This window comes from Engystomops pustulosus, chromosome 4 (genome assembly GCF_040894005.1).
Source record: "Engystomops pustulosus chromosome 4, aEngPut4.maternal, whole genome shotgun sequence".
In the NCBI taxonomy this organism is placed as follows: Eukaryota; Metazoa; Chordata; class Amphibia; order Anura; family Leptodactylidae; genus Engystomops; species Engystomops pustulosus.
This window is the reverse complement of record NC_092414.1, coordinates 144,084,134-144,099,778: the sequence shown is the minus strand read 5'-3', so window position 1 is coordinate 144,099,778 and position 15,645 is coordinate 144,084,134. Positions and strand designations below refer to the sequence as shown.

Sequence of the window (15,645 nt, the reverse complement as noted above, 5' to 3'; positions counted from 1 at the left end):
GAGGTAAGGGTGGGCATGGACAGAGTTCCTTTCTGGCAGCTGCACACTCACCACACTCTCCCCCCCCCCCCCCCCCCCCAGTATCTATGGTGTAATCCCAGAGCATAGCTGTACCCTACTAGGGCTGATATGCCTGTATATCGTTAGGCCACGTTTACACCACTTAAGTGTTGGATATTACAATTTTCTCAGCTGTTAATAAGAAGAGTAGTTGAAGGCATTATACATTTCTGAAATGAACAAATTTAGCTTGAAAATATGCAGAAAAGTTTCAGTGTGGTATCATGCACCATATAGTGATACAGCATTTCTTTTAGGCCTTTTGGTATACCCGGGAAAAAGGAGAACTGGGTCCAGTATATGGTTCTGCGGATCTTTGGGATGGAGTAGCAATCATTTTTGACACATTTGATCATGATTCTTTGGTAAGTCTAACAGATGCATGTACACAAATCAACATAGTTTTAAGCATTCCATGTTCCACAGGCTCCGTTACGAACATTACCTAAAACGCATAATTTTGCTGGCTTTGTTAGGATTGCTGTAATAATGTTATGCTTTTTCAAGGTTTCAGTGGTGTCTCCCTGCTTCTTACTCAGGATCAGTCATTCGTACACCAGCAGTATACACCATTTATTCCTAGTTTGTTGATGTACTACATAAGCTGCCAGTTATAGCAAGATATACCTGGTGCCCAGCTTTGTCTACCATATCATGTGTTTGAACCTGAAATATGACTGTATGGCCTCCCTGTAACCAAAATGCCCTGCTAAAGGCTAGTATCTGTGTAAAAATATATCTACGATTATACATTCATCCAATGTAGTCACTCTGTTAAGTCAGTTTGCTTTATACATACATTTCATTGACTTGATATCTCAACAGCCATTTAATATTTTCAATATTTTCCACTAGGGAAATAATCCTGCTATAGTTATTGTGGGCAACAATGGCAAACTTCAATATGACCACTTGCGGTAAGTTCTGTTACGATATAACAATGTTCTATATATGTTGACTCAATGGAACTTGTTCAAGATTGTAAATGGAAGAATTTACAGTACATAAACTAATATGTTTATTTAATATTGCTCTTCTTCTATATTCTTTACAGAAATCGTACTGCAGTAAGACATAGCATTTTATTAAATTGGTTCCATAATGGAGAGCTTGATCTCCATGGAGGGAGGTTTTATAGAAATCTCCATGCATCACCTGAAATATACCCACTGATTTTGGACATATATAAGAGCCCACATAGAAAACTCTATACAGTGGGTGTGAAAAGTATTCAGACCCCTTTAAATTTTTCACTCTTTCTTTTATTGAAGCCAATTGTTTTTTTTTTGCTCATTAATATACAACCTTGTAAAAGTTGTCTTGAAATTGATACAACAAGTTTCTCACACCTGCATTTGGGGATCCAGTCCCGTTCCCTCAGGTTGGATGGTGAACGTTGGTGGAAGCCATTTTCAAGTCTCTCCAGAGATGCTCAATTTGGTTTAGGTCAGGGCTCTGGATGGGCCAGTCAGAAATGGTCACAGAGTTGTTCTGAAGCCACTACTTTGTTATTTTAACCTTTTGCTTAGGATCATTGTCTTGTTGGAAGGTGGACATTCTGCCCAGTCTGAGGTCCAGAGCACTCTAGAAAAAGTTTTACAGGATAACTCTATACTTGGCCACATTCATCTTTCCTTCAGTTGCAGCCAGTTGTTCTGTCCCTGCATCTGGAAAACACCCCTATAGAATTTTATTTCTTATAGTCTGGGATTCCTTCATGTGCAGAGTGTACATTTATGAGCAAATAAAACTTCTTTGATCTTACCATTTGGCTGCAATGAAACAAAGAGTGAAAAATTTAAAGGGGTCTGAATTATTTCCGTACCCACTGAATTTCTTGGTAGATTCTCAATATGGTACAAATTTAGTCCAACTTTCCCTATTTGCATAGGAGTGTGGCTTCATAAAGCTGCTAACTTGCAGATTTTGTGGCCAGTTAACCACACTTTTTTTTTCTTTCAGGTGCTGTCCCACGTGGTGTTTTTAATGCATTGCAGAAACGCGTGTTTTACATGTTACCATGCTTTTGGCTGCTTTGAAAGATATTTTCTTTGTTGGTGGAAATGTAAGAAGCTGTGAAAATGTAATCACAGCTGCTTTACACTACCAGCAATGAAGAAAAACCAGCCAAACACACATGTAAAACGCATGCACAACACCACATGTGACCGAACCTTCAAAGCAAGGCTGGAACGCCTGCAGAGGTGCTACTCCTAATTTCCTACCAGTGTACACATAAGTACAATCCTGAATATCAGATTGTGCAGCAATTTATTCGTCACAAATGAAAAATAGAACGAATTGCAATCTCACATATTATCTAAAATTAAAAGCAGAAAGAAAAGAAGAAACATCATCATGAATATTTTAGCCTCTGTTTATTTCTGCATATTTGTTAGGTGCAGCCTCATGCTCCCTCCTTAGAGAGCGGAACACACGCCATATGGCTGTTCCCTCTATTCCCTCCAAGTTATAATGTCCCCACGCACATATGTGCAGAAGTGCGCACTGTCTTCTTTGCTTGAAATTAAGAACATCTGTTAACCCTTGCTGTAAAACCTCACTGTACTGCAAAATACATACACAGTTTCACATTTTAGTATTTTTTCTATTACTACAAGGCTACAAGATCATGCTGTAATGACCCTTTCCAGCTTGGGAATGCCAGCGTATGATGTGGACTGTATCCACAGTATTGTGTCTGCCTCTGAATACGATTAGCTGGAATGCCAGGGTGTTGAGAACTAGGATCTGTTGCAGAACATTTTGTATAGACTTACGCTGCACTATGCACTATGTGACTTGTGAATGTGGCTATTATTAAACAAAAAGTAGTTGGCTCACATTTATTAAAGCCTTTGCCCCAATTAAAAAAATGAATACAAAATGAAAGTTCCCTGAATGTCCCATATATCGTAAAACTCCCAAAGAGAATAAAACGTGAAAATCACCACACAAACAGCACATTTTGGGTATCGCCACATCCGTAACAATTTGTACAAAAAATAAAATCATTACTGAACCACTATTAAAAAATAAAAATAAAAAACACAGCAAAAATTATTATTTTTGTGCATATAACCTAACAAAAAAACACCATAAAAGTGATAAAAAAAGTCACATTTACCCCTTCATGATACCAATAAAAACTATAACTTGTACTTTTTATCAAGCCGTACAACACCTCAATCAACAAAATAATATAAATATTGCACCACTTAGAAGATGGCAATGCAACATCAAGGGATTTTTCTCTCCAAATTAGTTTTTATTTTGTAGTTAAACATAAAAAAGCTGTATAAATGGGATATCGCAGTAACCGTACTGACCCATAGAACACAAGTAATGTAAGTAGAATCTATGCTATTTGGTGTATAAAACACAAAAACATTTAAAAATGAGTTACTGAATAGATATTTTTTGGGACCTCACCCCCAAAAAAGCTAATAAAGGTTAAACAACAGGGTATTGTGCACCCAAATATAGTATTACTGCAATCCTTGAGAGGGTCTAGTTTTTAAAATATGTCCACTCTTTGGAGGTTTTTACTGCCCTACAATCTTAGGGCTCAGCCTTTCGACATATCACCTGAAATCTGTTCCTACAAAATCTGCAAATAGAAGCTCCTTCCTAGGGACCAAAGCAAGGTTTTTTGGAAAAAGATTTTCACTTACACGAGCCAATGTAATGACTTTCTATAAAACATCTGTGGTGGTTAAAAGCTCGATATAAACCTTGATAAATTCTCTTGGTGGTGTACTTTCTAAAATAGGATCATTTATAGGGGAGGTTTACTGTTCTCGTAGCTCGTGAAATTTTCAAATCTGTAATGGCACCTGAAAACAACGTCTTCAAAAATCTGCCCTCTAAAAACCCAATGCCTCCTTCCATTCTGCGCTCTGCCACAGGCCCATAAAGTAGTTTACATTGACATGTGGGGTGTCTCTACTCGTAAGACACTGCACAACAAATTCTGAGATGTGTTTAGTCCCACTTGTACAAGTGATTATCTGATCACTTGTTGAGATGAATACACTGATCTATGGCAGTGTATTATAACAGTCAGCAAATGCTCTGCTCCTGCAGACGCTGTTTCTGAGCCTGTGCGATCCAGATGACATTGGGGAACGTCATGGTGGCCGAAAATAGAAGCGCACCACGACATTCCCAAACGTCATAGTGCCTTAAAGGGGTTAAAGACAACACCCCCCTTTTTCCTCTGTCCTCTGGTAGATATGCTCCCTGCACACCCCCTGCATGGCTCCTGCACAGAAAGGGGTATGAATGATATGTGCAGGGGGCATGTTTACAAGAGGACAGAGAAGGAAGGGGGTGTTACAGTCTGACTCATCTCAGCTCAGGAACACCCGGCCGGCTGAATTCACAGGATTATGATGCACAGTTGGGGGTCATTTTATAATTCACAGGAGACACTGATTCATTTCAATATCTTCATGCAGGGAACTACAGTAGGACAGGTTCCCTCTAAGTGTTAGATCCCCCGTTGACTGAACATTTATGACCATCAATGGATGGATCATCAATAGCATGAAACTAGAAAAGCCCCTTTAATACCAAAAACAGTACCATGTATAGTTGTATGTCACATATGTCGTATGTTGTATGTTTAAAAGTTGTCTTGTATTTTTTGCAGGGATGGATCAAGTCAAGCACTCGGCACTTGTGTAGAACATTTCAGGAACACAATGCGCCCTTTTAGGGTAAAAATAACATATTATAAAAGGACTCTACAAGTAAGTGTGCTAGACAATTCAGTAATGCTTGGCACAATAGGTGTACATTTCATGGATCTCCCATTATTGTGTAAAAAACTTTTGAGATCTAATGTTTTCACAATTCACAATTTCACAATATGTTGTATGTCTAAAAAATTGACAGGAGACTGTCAGCAGAAATGGACCTATTAACCACTACTAGTATGTTGTCAGGCATCTTAACACCTTCCAGGTTATGTATCTTTTGTGGACCAGCGTGCTGACATCAGGACACCAAGAAATCAGTGAGTTGTAAATTGGTTGTATAACCAAGAGCCCTGGGCAAGAGCCCTGCAATGAGGGTGGAGATCTCAGAAGTTCCCCTTCACTGTAACTAATGCCCCTGCTTCAGGTATATAAGTGACCAGCTCTCCTGATGTCTGGTGCATCCTCTCAATCACAGCAGAGGAGACAATCAGAAGCAGAGAGAGCTTCAGTACTAAGATCTCCACCTCCATGACTTTATACAACAATTTTACATCTCACTTCAATGTGGGTTTTCTAGATGATGCCACCACACTGAGCCACGAAAGAAACATGATCTGGAAGTGTTTATCTGCATCAAAACAGACTGGTCATGACTTATTAGGTCAATTTCTGCTGACAGGTTCCCTTTAAGACAGCTGCATAACTGGCAAAATGGTGAAAATCCCTCTGTGTATCATATTGCATATTGTATATCATGGTTTGTACTACAACCATAGAGCTCGTTATTACAGCGCTATTTAATACTGATATTGCTGTAGGTGTTCAATACACTGTAAGGCTCCTTTCACATGGACATTGTGGGGACGTATATCTGGCCACAAATTTGCAGAACTTTGAGCACACACATGTCATTGTACCAGGCACAGGAAAAAGATCTTTTCCCGTGTTTATGGCTGGGCACAATGCCTCACTATGGAGAGGGGAGGGGGGAGCAGCCTAGGGCCTCTTTCACATGGACGTATGCCCACCTGGTTGTAGCCAGGGCGAGCATACAGCCACACACTAAGGAGGCAAGGGAAGAGTATAACTCACCCATCCCTTCTCCATAGCGATGCACGGCACCCGGCTGTAAACACGTGAAAAAATAGAGCATCTTTGCGGCCGGAAATATATATACATCCCCGCAATGTCCATGTAAAAGGGGCCTAAGCTCCAGTTTATGGCAGTCATTTCATATGACTGTGTTCAGACTCTGTAGATCACATTTCATCTGAACTGGCCCTATTATGTCCTTGACTTATATGAAACAGAAAATTATAATAAATTGTAATGGGGGTTATTTATCATTTGTCTGGGTTCTTGGGACAGTTCTATGTCTGTTTTTGGAGCTCCACTGCCTGTCAGATTCATTAAAGTGGCTGCGACTTTTTGCACTAGAAGTAGTTCTATGTTAACGACAAAATATTGAAGTGGCAGAAATGGTCCAGTGCAAATTTTTTTTTGTCAAAAAGGCCAGACAAAATCTGTGATATATAACCCCTTATGAATCTAGCCCCCAATGATCTAGAAATATAATTTTTAGTATGGTGCCAAGAATGCTGCTATGGTATCACTTTTCTGTCTTTACATCTGTTTGACCTGAACCAAAACCCTTATTATTTTTCTATGAAACAGATGTTTATATAATCCATGCATCTGTAAGGATACTAAGTAGAGATGAGCGAGCACTAAAATGCTCGAGTGCTCGTTATTCGAGACGAACTTTTCCAGATGCTCGAGTGCTCGTCTCGAATAACGAGCCCCATTGAAGTCAATGGGAGACTCGAGCATTTTTCAAAGGGACCATGGTTCGGGAATAAAATGTGTTAATTAATTGAAAAAGAATGTCTTCTGATAAGTTAGCAGATGTATGCAAACATCTGCAATCTATTCTTCACTGTTCCGCGCGTATATTATCTCCCGACAAGTTAACAGATGTGAAGAACAGTGAAGAATAGAATAAAAACAGTGAACACAGGATCATTTAAGTGAAAAACACAGTGAAGAATAGATTACAGATGTTCGGCACATCTGCTTACTTGTCGGGAGATACGCTGTCCCGGGATCCGCTGCTCTTCTTCCACTGAAGTCTCCCCGATGTCTCCGTGCCCCTCGATGTCTCCGTGCCCCTCGATGTCTCCGTGCCCCTCGATGTCTCCCCGTGCCCCTCGATGTCTCCGTGCCCCTCGATGTCTCCGTGCCCCTCGATGTCTCCGTGCCCCTCGATGTTTCCGTGCCCCTCGATGTCTCCGTGCCCCTCGATGTCTCCGTGCCCCTCGATGTCTCCGTGCCCCTCGATGTCTCCGTGCCCCTCGATGTCTCCGTGCCCCTCGATGTCTCCGTGCCCCTCGATGTCTCCGTGCCCCTCGATGTCTCCCCGTGCCCCTCGATGTCTCCCCGTGCCCCTCGATGTCTCCGTGCCCCTCGATGTCTCCGTGCCCCTCGATGTCTCCGTGCCCCTCGATGTCTCCGTGCCCCTCGATGTCTCCGTGCCCCTCGATGTCTCCGTGCCCCTCGATGTCTCCGTGCCCCTCGATGTCTCCCCGTGCCCCTCGATGTCTCCCCGTGCCCCTCGATGTCTCCCCGTGCCCCTCGATGTCTCCGTGCTGCCGCTGCCCCATGTCTCTGTGCTGCTCACCGTGTTCTTCACACATATATATTGTTCTTCACATACTATTTTGTTCGCACCGTTCCGCGCGTATCTTCCGACAAGTAAACAGATGTGCCGAACATCTGTAATCTATTCTTCACTGTGTTCTTCACTGTGTTTTTCACTTAAATGATCCTGTGTTCACTGTTTTTATTCTATTCTTCATTGTTCTTCACTGTGTTTTTTTAATTAAATGCTCGATCTCGAGCAGGGGAAATACTCGTCCGAGCAACGAGCCGTCTCGAGTACCTTAATACTCGAACGAGCATCAAGCTCGGACGAGTATACTCGCTCATCTCTAATACTAAGCCATAATGTTGTTAGCTAAACACAAACCATACTGCTTGGCTCCTTTGCAGGCCATGATGTACAGTAGTTATTACTTCCATATCCTGCCACCTAGTGGACATTTAGCAGATGGTTATAATTAGTTCGTAAAATTATTATATTATGCAGCAATTTTGCTATGATAAATGATACAACCAAAGCCCATGTTCTCCCCACTAGTTATAAAATGCTACATAATGTATTACAAAATCTATATAGTGTTTATCTGGCATGTTCTATTCTCTTCACATATTTCATTGATACTCATATTCCTCATTAACAACCATGTCTGTTTAGATTGCTGTACAAACTGGGTTTTCTCCCAGTAAGAGTGCATATGTGGTGTGTGCCAAAGTGCCCAATATGGTGATCCCATCCACTGGATATTTTGGAATCTCTGCAGCGACATCAGTGCTGGCAGGTAATTTGTCTACATACACAGTAACTGTTATATTTCTACACACATAATGTATTATCATGGAAAAATTAAAGGGAAATTGTTGCTATAGTAATGTAATTCATTTTCCAGGCAGTATGTTATAAAGCAGGAATACTTGAGCTTGAATTCAGATACAACTCCTCATATCATAAACATATCGGCCCAGATTTCTTATTGTGTTTGCAACAACAAAAAAGTTTGCACGTGTATTCTTAAGTCTTTGCACCATTTTTGTGTTCCGGCTGTATTTTGCATGATATTATAAGGCAAGAGCAATACATGAGGAAAAGAAACTGTCCAAGAATGTTCACAGGGCCTCTTAGTTTACCGAAATGCTAACAAGATTGAATATAGGCATTAGGATGCAGGATGATTTACCTATAAGATATATTTTGTTTATATAGTATAGGTTTGCTTCAAATCCACCTCTGATCTGGCTGTATTTGTACAAAGAAACTCTCTGTTCTCTGTTTCATTGGTTATGATTGTTTGTTACCACACCGGGCCTGACCTCAGTGGCTGGCTGTACTTGTGGCCTAACACCAGGATATGTCTTGGTGGCTTGGCCAACAGTAACAGGCCTTGTCCGTGCAAGTTGATGCAAGAAGAAGAGGAAGTTGCGCTTCAGCACTCAATCAAATAAAAGGTTCTTCTTTATTATAATTAATAAAAATCTATAATGCACATACTATACATCTTTTACACTGACGAATTTAGACTAAATGTAGTCTTAATCATGGTATATTCCATGATTAAAAAGCAGAAGGTGAGTGATCACATTGGAGACAGAAATCTTGTAGAAAATAACTTACAGTTTCTTTAATGGCACACAGTCAAAAACAGCAGCAGGTAACCAACTGGGAAGTGGTCCTTCCTGCAGGCATATACAAGGCAATGGTTTAGGTAGCTGTGGAGGAGGAATTTGAGAGTACCTCAGCCCTAGTTCAGTGGTTGGAGGGCCAACTAGTAGGATCCACATTGGCTCTGCTGCATGGGCAGCAATATGGCAGACACTGTGGAATTAGCACACAGAGGCTCATGATAGGGGCTGACAGGCAGAAAAGACCACTGACCAAACATCAACCCCCCAAGAATTTATAGACTCTCTTTTCTGGGGATTTCCAGGACACAAAACAAATCATCAGACTGTGATTCTGCAAGAAAAATTACAAATGCCTTAACATATCACAAACATCACATACCTTTTGGAAGTAGGCGGCAGCAAAGAATACTAATCAGTTGATACCATGGAAACTCCGAATTAAAGGGGAAGGTAGTTGAAAGGTAACATGGGAGAGAAGTTCAGACCCTCTCCAGCTGACCAGTAGACTAAGTGGACTTTTATTAATAAAAACTTTTATACCTGCATTAATACAATTTTCAATAAAGCTTTGAATGATTAAAAAAAACAGCCGGTACAATGTGCGACACATTAATGTTTTAGGTGCTTTTTTTCAATGTCCAACAATAGTGCTTAGAACAACAAGGAGGCAGCTTGGCCTGTCAAAATGAGGGACGGTGACTTAAAAGGGGCATCGTAAAGCACACATTGGGGCACATTTACTTACCTGGTCCATTCGCGATCCAGCGGCGCGTTATCAGTCGAGGATTCGGGTCTTCTGGTGATTCACTAAGGTAGTGCGCCCGATGTCTACCAGGAGTCGCTGCTGCGCTGAAGTCCGCCGGAGTCCGCTGGAGTTAAGCGTCCGATCTTGGGTGCAGGTAAGCGCGTGTCAAGCGACACATTTTTTTAAAAAAAAATCAGCGGTTTTTCCGAATCCGTTGGGTTTTCCGATGGCCACGCCCCCATTTCCGTTGTGCGCATTCCGGCGCCAATGCGCCACAATTCAATCACGTGCGCCAAAAACCCGGGGCAATTTGGCTCAAATCTGTAATTTTTGGGAAACCCGACGAAAAATAGCGATTCGGGCCCTTAGTAAATGACCCCCATTGAAGCAGGAAAATGCAAGTTATATATTTGTGCTAAACAGTCAAAAGATACACTGGATTTTATCCAACATTAACCCATGGGATCAATCTGGCATATTTTAGACTAGTCTTAAGTTTGCAGTAAATCTTAGACAAGATTAGTTAATCTTACCCAGTGTTCAATAAGTTTTTTTTAAAAGATTTAAACTAGCTTAATTGCAAAGAAATAATTCCAAGAACCTGTAGAAAGAAGCATCAACAACCAAATGTGAGCGCAAAAAGGCCATTTGGGCTGTTACTCATTATGTGGGGCACTAGGTGGCGCTGTTCACCCCTTTATGTTTTTTTACATTAGACAGAATGGTGTCTCCTAAAGTTTCTCTTATAAGGATTACCATTTCTGAATGTTTGTCACCTCAGCAATATCTAGCACATATTTAAAAAGGTGTATTATCCAGCTCCAGTATATTCCTATGAGTATTCCTATTTCACAATTACTTTTACCTACATGGAATATCTCTCCCTTATATCTCGTAGATGACCATGATGTCCTCTCTTTTATGGTGTACAGTCTAAGCGCAACCTGGGAAGAGGTAATGTCAAATTTTCCATAAAATTAGTTTTGACAGTTTGCCTATTTACAAGCAATTTTTTTGATCTTTTCATCTTTTGCTACTATAAGACAAAGCTTTTGAAGCTATGTAAACCCTCAAGCCTATGCTTGTGCACAGGTAGACATAGATAGTAGAGGACTGTTGTTCAGAACTGTATGTTTCCCTCCTTTGTCTATATCATCCTGTGATCAATGTGATGCAGATGTCCAAGTTATATTGCTGATCCACTGCTGCTACTATTCCTTTTCTTCCCTATCCAGCAATGACCTGCAGGGGTAAATCTACTCATATAGCAAACCAAGCATATGTTTGGGGCCCTGGAATTGAGGCAAACCCCAACCCCAGCCTAATTCAGAGCAGGGAGCAATCGACTCGATGCTCTGTCATTGGCAGTGTAGCCAGACATATAGCACAATGTCCACCACTGGTGCCCTTTATTCTGTTAATATTACATCATTTTCAGAAAAGGAGGATGATAAGGCAAGGGACATAAAGCCTCAAGGTTTAATCTTGTGGATAAGGCCCTAAATAAAATGAATATCCTTTACAATTATATCCAAACCTGAGATATAGGCATGTAATTGCAGGTATATCCAGCAGTGCTTAGGTTAGTTTCAGCAGCATCAAATGTAATGGAAATACAAATAATTCTGTAATGTTGGACCAATAAATTTTTTATGTTACTAGTCTGTGTAAACTACAAATGTTTCCTATGAAAGTCTCCAGGAGCTCAGATCCCAAAAGAAGAGAGGGAAAGGTTTGAGAAAGAATATGAAGAATTTCAGAAAGAAATGGAAAAAAACATGGAAGATTTCCAGAAGAAAAATCCTGTCCAAGGTTTGAATCTTCACATTTTCCGTCATTGTGATACTTTTTCAGCTAGAATTGTCAAACATTACATAAATATTTGACAACTTGAAGTAGAATGTCTCAGGAAAAATGTGTGGCAATACTGTACTGTGACTGCCCAACCATGCTTTCATTAATAGATCATGTAAAAGTAGCTGGCAAATAAATGAAAAAAATGTAAGTAGTATAATCATATTGTTACATGTGGTCTGTTTCACACTCCATATCATCTGACCTAATTGGAAAGATGAGTCATGAAAAACCTTACAGTTCTCCTAGATAATCATGTACCATACAGAACATTTGTGCAGACCTCTCTCAGCCTAATAACTCAACCTACACTATCCACTCTTATGTCCGTATAACTGTACACTGTAAATTACTTACTGCCAGGATGCTGTTCACATGACTAGATTTTGTCTGCCTGTGCAGCTATTGTCAGCAGGGAGGAGGCAAAGGCCTGCAGAAATTCATGTCACCTTCCATGCTGTTAAAAAATACATATACGGTATTTACAATTCATTCAGAAAGTCTATAGGCCCTTTCGTCTTTTTCACAGTTTTCACAAAAGTTGGTCATCTCTCAAGGGACCTGAAATGGCCTTTATTTCACTTTCCAAGTCCACAGTGTGTCAACGTTTGAAAGAGCAACAATGTAAGGCTAGTTTCCTTTCAAACACCCAAAAAACTGTTTAGGCGGTCCTCGACTTAGGCCTCTTTCACACAACCATATATGGAGGCCTTATGCTAGGCCGCTAGGATACGGACACCATAGAAGTGCATTGTGAACGGTACGGTACAGTGTGCTCTCAAAACATACCGTATATACTCGAGTATAAGCCGAGTTTTTTAGCACAATTTTTGTGCTGAAAATTCCCCACTCGGCTTATACTCGGGTATTAAAAAAACCAACCAAAAAAAAAAACTCGGTACTCACCATTCCGACGGCCTGAGCAGCGGCAGGTCCGCGCCAGCTCCGTCTGCAGTCCCTCTTCTTACTTTGTGCCGGCGCCAGGGCACGGAGCCGTCGCGGACCTGGCGCCGGCATGAAGTAAGAAGAGGCACTGCAGGCGTAGCTGCCGCGGACCTGCCGCTGCTCGGGCCGTCGGAATGGTGAGTACCGAGTTTTTTTGTTTTTTTTTTACAGGCTGCTACAGAGGACTGGCAGGCTATTACTTACAGGGGGCTGGCAGGCTATTACTTACAGGGGGCTGGCAGGCTATTACTTACAGGGGCGGGCAGGCTATTACTTACAGGGGGCTGGCAGGCTATAACTTACAGGGGGCTGGCAGGCTATTACTTACAGGGGGCTGGCAGGCTGTTACTTACAGGGGGCTGGCAGGCTATTACTTACAGGGGGCTGGCAGGCTATAACTTACAGGGGGCTGGCAGGCTATTACTTACAGGGGGCTGGCAGGCTGTTACTTACAGGGGGCTGGCAGGTATCTGCAGGGGGCTGGCAGGTATCTGCAGGGGGCTGGCAGGCTGCTACAGGGGGCTTGCAGGCATCTGCAGGGGGCTGGCAGGCATCTGCAGGGGGCTGGCAGGCTTTTACAGGGGTCTGGCAGGCTATATACTACAGGGGGCTGGCAGGCTATATACTACAGGGGGCTGGCAAGCTATATACTGGGGCTGTGACCAATGCATTTCCCACCCTCGGCTTATATTCGAGTCAATAGGTTTTCCCAGTTTTTAGTGGTAAAATTAGGGGTCTCGGCTTATACTCGAGTCGGCTTATACACGAGTATATACGGTAATAGGTGGAAAAGAGAGGTCTAGTGAACTTCCAAGATCTTGTTCAGGGTATGCGAGAAAGCTTTGATTTGTTACATAGGACAATCATAGATCGCCTCTCAGACGGACCTGATGGCGGAACAATACATCAGACTCCAAAGGGAACGGCTTCCCATATCCGTCCGCTGAAACAGAAGCCGGATAGAAGCCTACTGTCGGACCTGAAGGAAAACTTCCTTTTAAACCCACCAGATGTAAAATTTATGGTGGACCTAAAGGAGAACTGTGTTACAGCTAGAATTTCTAAAACTGGACCTTAAAGGGAATGTACGAGTGGATACAGAAAAGGGAGTATAAAAGCTGCGCAACATTCAAACTGACATGCAACTGAAGGAAAGCTTAGACATGGACCCAGAGGAAAACTTAAATAGAATCACTATGATATTAGCATTCCTTGGTATTAGACAAGAGAGGTAACTTATTACAATGTTCTATTAGTGGACCAAAATAAAAACCTCCTAGTGGACCCAAAAGGAAACATCTATTACTTGCACCAAATTTATAATAAATATAAAAATATATATAAATATAAATTGCAGGGCTGTCCATTTGACTGTGAAGTCGCGTCGTATAGTTAACAGCAGGATTTGTAGACTACTCTATTAGTAGCGCTATTCGGCCTACAGGATTCCCTTCACCCTGACTTAGGCTATGTGCACACAGCTGTGTACAAAAACAGGCCACGGACAGTTTGTGGCCCATTTTGGCCAGGTCCATCTCCAGAGCTCTAGTGAAATCAATACCCAAGAAAGTTAAGGCAGTGCTGGAAAATAATAGTGACCAAACAAAATAATGACACCTAGGGCACAATTTGCCCATTTTCACTTAGGTGTGTTGCCAGTGTTTTACACATTAATGGCTTTTTTACAATTTATACATTGACTACATTGTGTCAAATGGTCATATCTTCAATGTTGTCCCGTGAAAAGTTATACTAAAAGATTTATAAAATATAAAAAAACACTATAATACTGCCTGATTTTTTTTCTGTGACTTTCTACCCCATAACCTTAACTATCTTATTATGGTTCATGATGTTCAGATGGGAATGAGTTTGCATCGGACAATCAACGGGAACTAGAGATGATCATTTTAGGACAGAATCGGCTGCTAGAGGAGACAAGAATATTAAAAAACAGACTTAATATGACTTTGGAGGAACAGACCAGGCACCGAGGAATTTTAAGTCGCTCTAAAGTCAATGAGACCACCACTGTTAGCCAGGAGCATGTGAGTATAAGGCAGAATTTAGGGTGATTAAATTATTTGTGTATCTGGTGCTACAACAATTTCATATGTAGACTGTGGATAAAGCTTGTCAGGTAAACTTAGTCCAACAGCAGACGCCTGTAGAGGGAAACTCTTTGTGACTGTTTCTGGCTCATGAGATGCCCCCTCCCATTCACTTACTCGTTCATTCATTACTTAGATGCTGTGGTCTTAAACCGCTTATGATTTGAAGGATTAAGAGCTTAGAGAAAGGGTTTTCTGTTTTGTTTCCTGTATTTTTTTTCCGCAGGATAAAATGTTTTTGAGTATGCTGTCTGTATTAAAACGAGACATGCAAATAATCTGAAGGAATATACTTGATTTTTCCCATGTCACCTACATGTAATGTACATGCACTCTATGTAGTTTTATATGGTTCGATTCTTATATAGGTGTACACATACTGTATACATATTATATGTGTATAAAGTTACATATATGACCAATATGTCAATATATCTGGGCTTAAATTTGCATTATACTAGCAATATTTTGTCGGCAGGACTCTTCATTGGTATCATGTGGATATGTTGCGATTTGCAAATTCTAAACAAGAACATGAACATAGATGAAAATATAGGTATTTCATTCATTCCATTTAATTGGCCACAACTAGCACATGTTACACAAAAGTATAACAAGTATATAATGATAACAATGAGCAGTTTGCCTAGGTTAAGGGGATTTTACTCTTTGGAATACAAAATAGCGATTGGTAATAGCAATCAGTGGTAATCTGTAGGTACGTGTCCAGAAAATTGGAAGTACTCATTCCATCACTTCCATCATAATGTATACACTTTGACTAGTCATACATACAACCTCTGAAGGAAAAGCTCAGTTTTACATGATGCCTGTTCATTGTTTGCAAGACCAAGAACAACTGCCTGTCTTTACCATCTATCTGTTCTAGCTATTACAGAAGAACCTAATATTCAACATCTCAAAAAGAAAAAATAATAATCTGAAAATT

The 15,645-nt window shown here is 41.0% G+C and overlaps 1 protein-coding gene across 3 annotated transcripts in view; it reads left to right on the top strand.

Annotated features, from left to right (window-relative positions):
* The window catches only part of LMAN1L (lectin, mannose binding 1 like), a 35,513-nt gene that overhangs the window by 1,199 nt on the left and 18,669 nt on the right, over positions 1–15,645 (top strand). For all 3 annotated transcript variants that reach the window (XM_072147896.1, XM_072147894.1, XM_072147895.1), the window contains exons 3-9: positions 318–425; positions 916–977; positions 4,715–4,814; positions 8,077–8,200; positions 10,685–10,740; positions 11,481–11,598; positions 14,446–14,633. In XM_072147896.1, the coding sequence (XP_072003997.1) occupies positions 318–425; positions 916–977; positions 4,715–4,814; positions 8,077–8,200; positions 10,685–10,740; positions 11,481–11,598; positions 14,446–14,633 (756 nt within the window). The remainder of the gene's footprint in view (positions 1–317; positions 426–915; positions 978–4,714; positions 4,815–8,076; positions 8,201–10,684; positions 10,741–11,480; positions 11,599–14,445; positions 14,634–15,645) is intronic.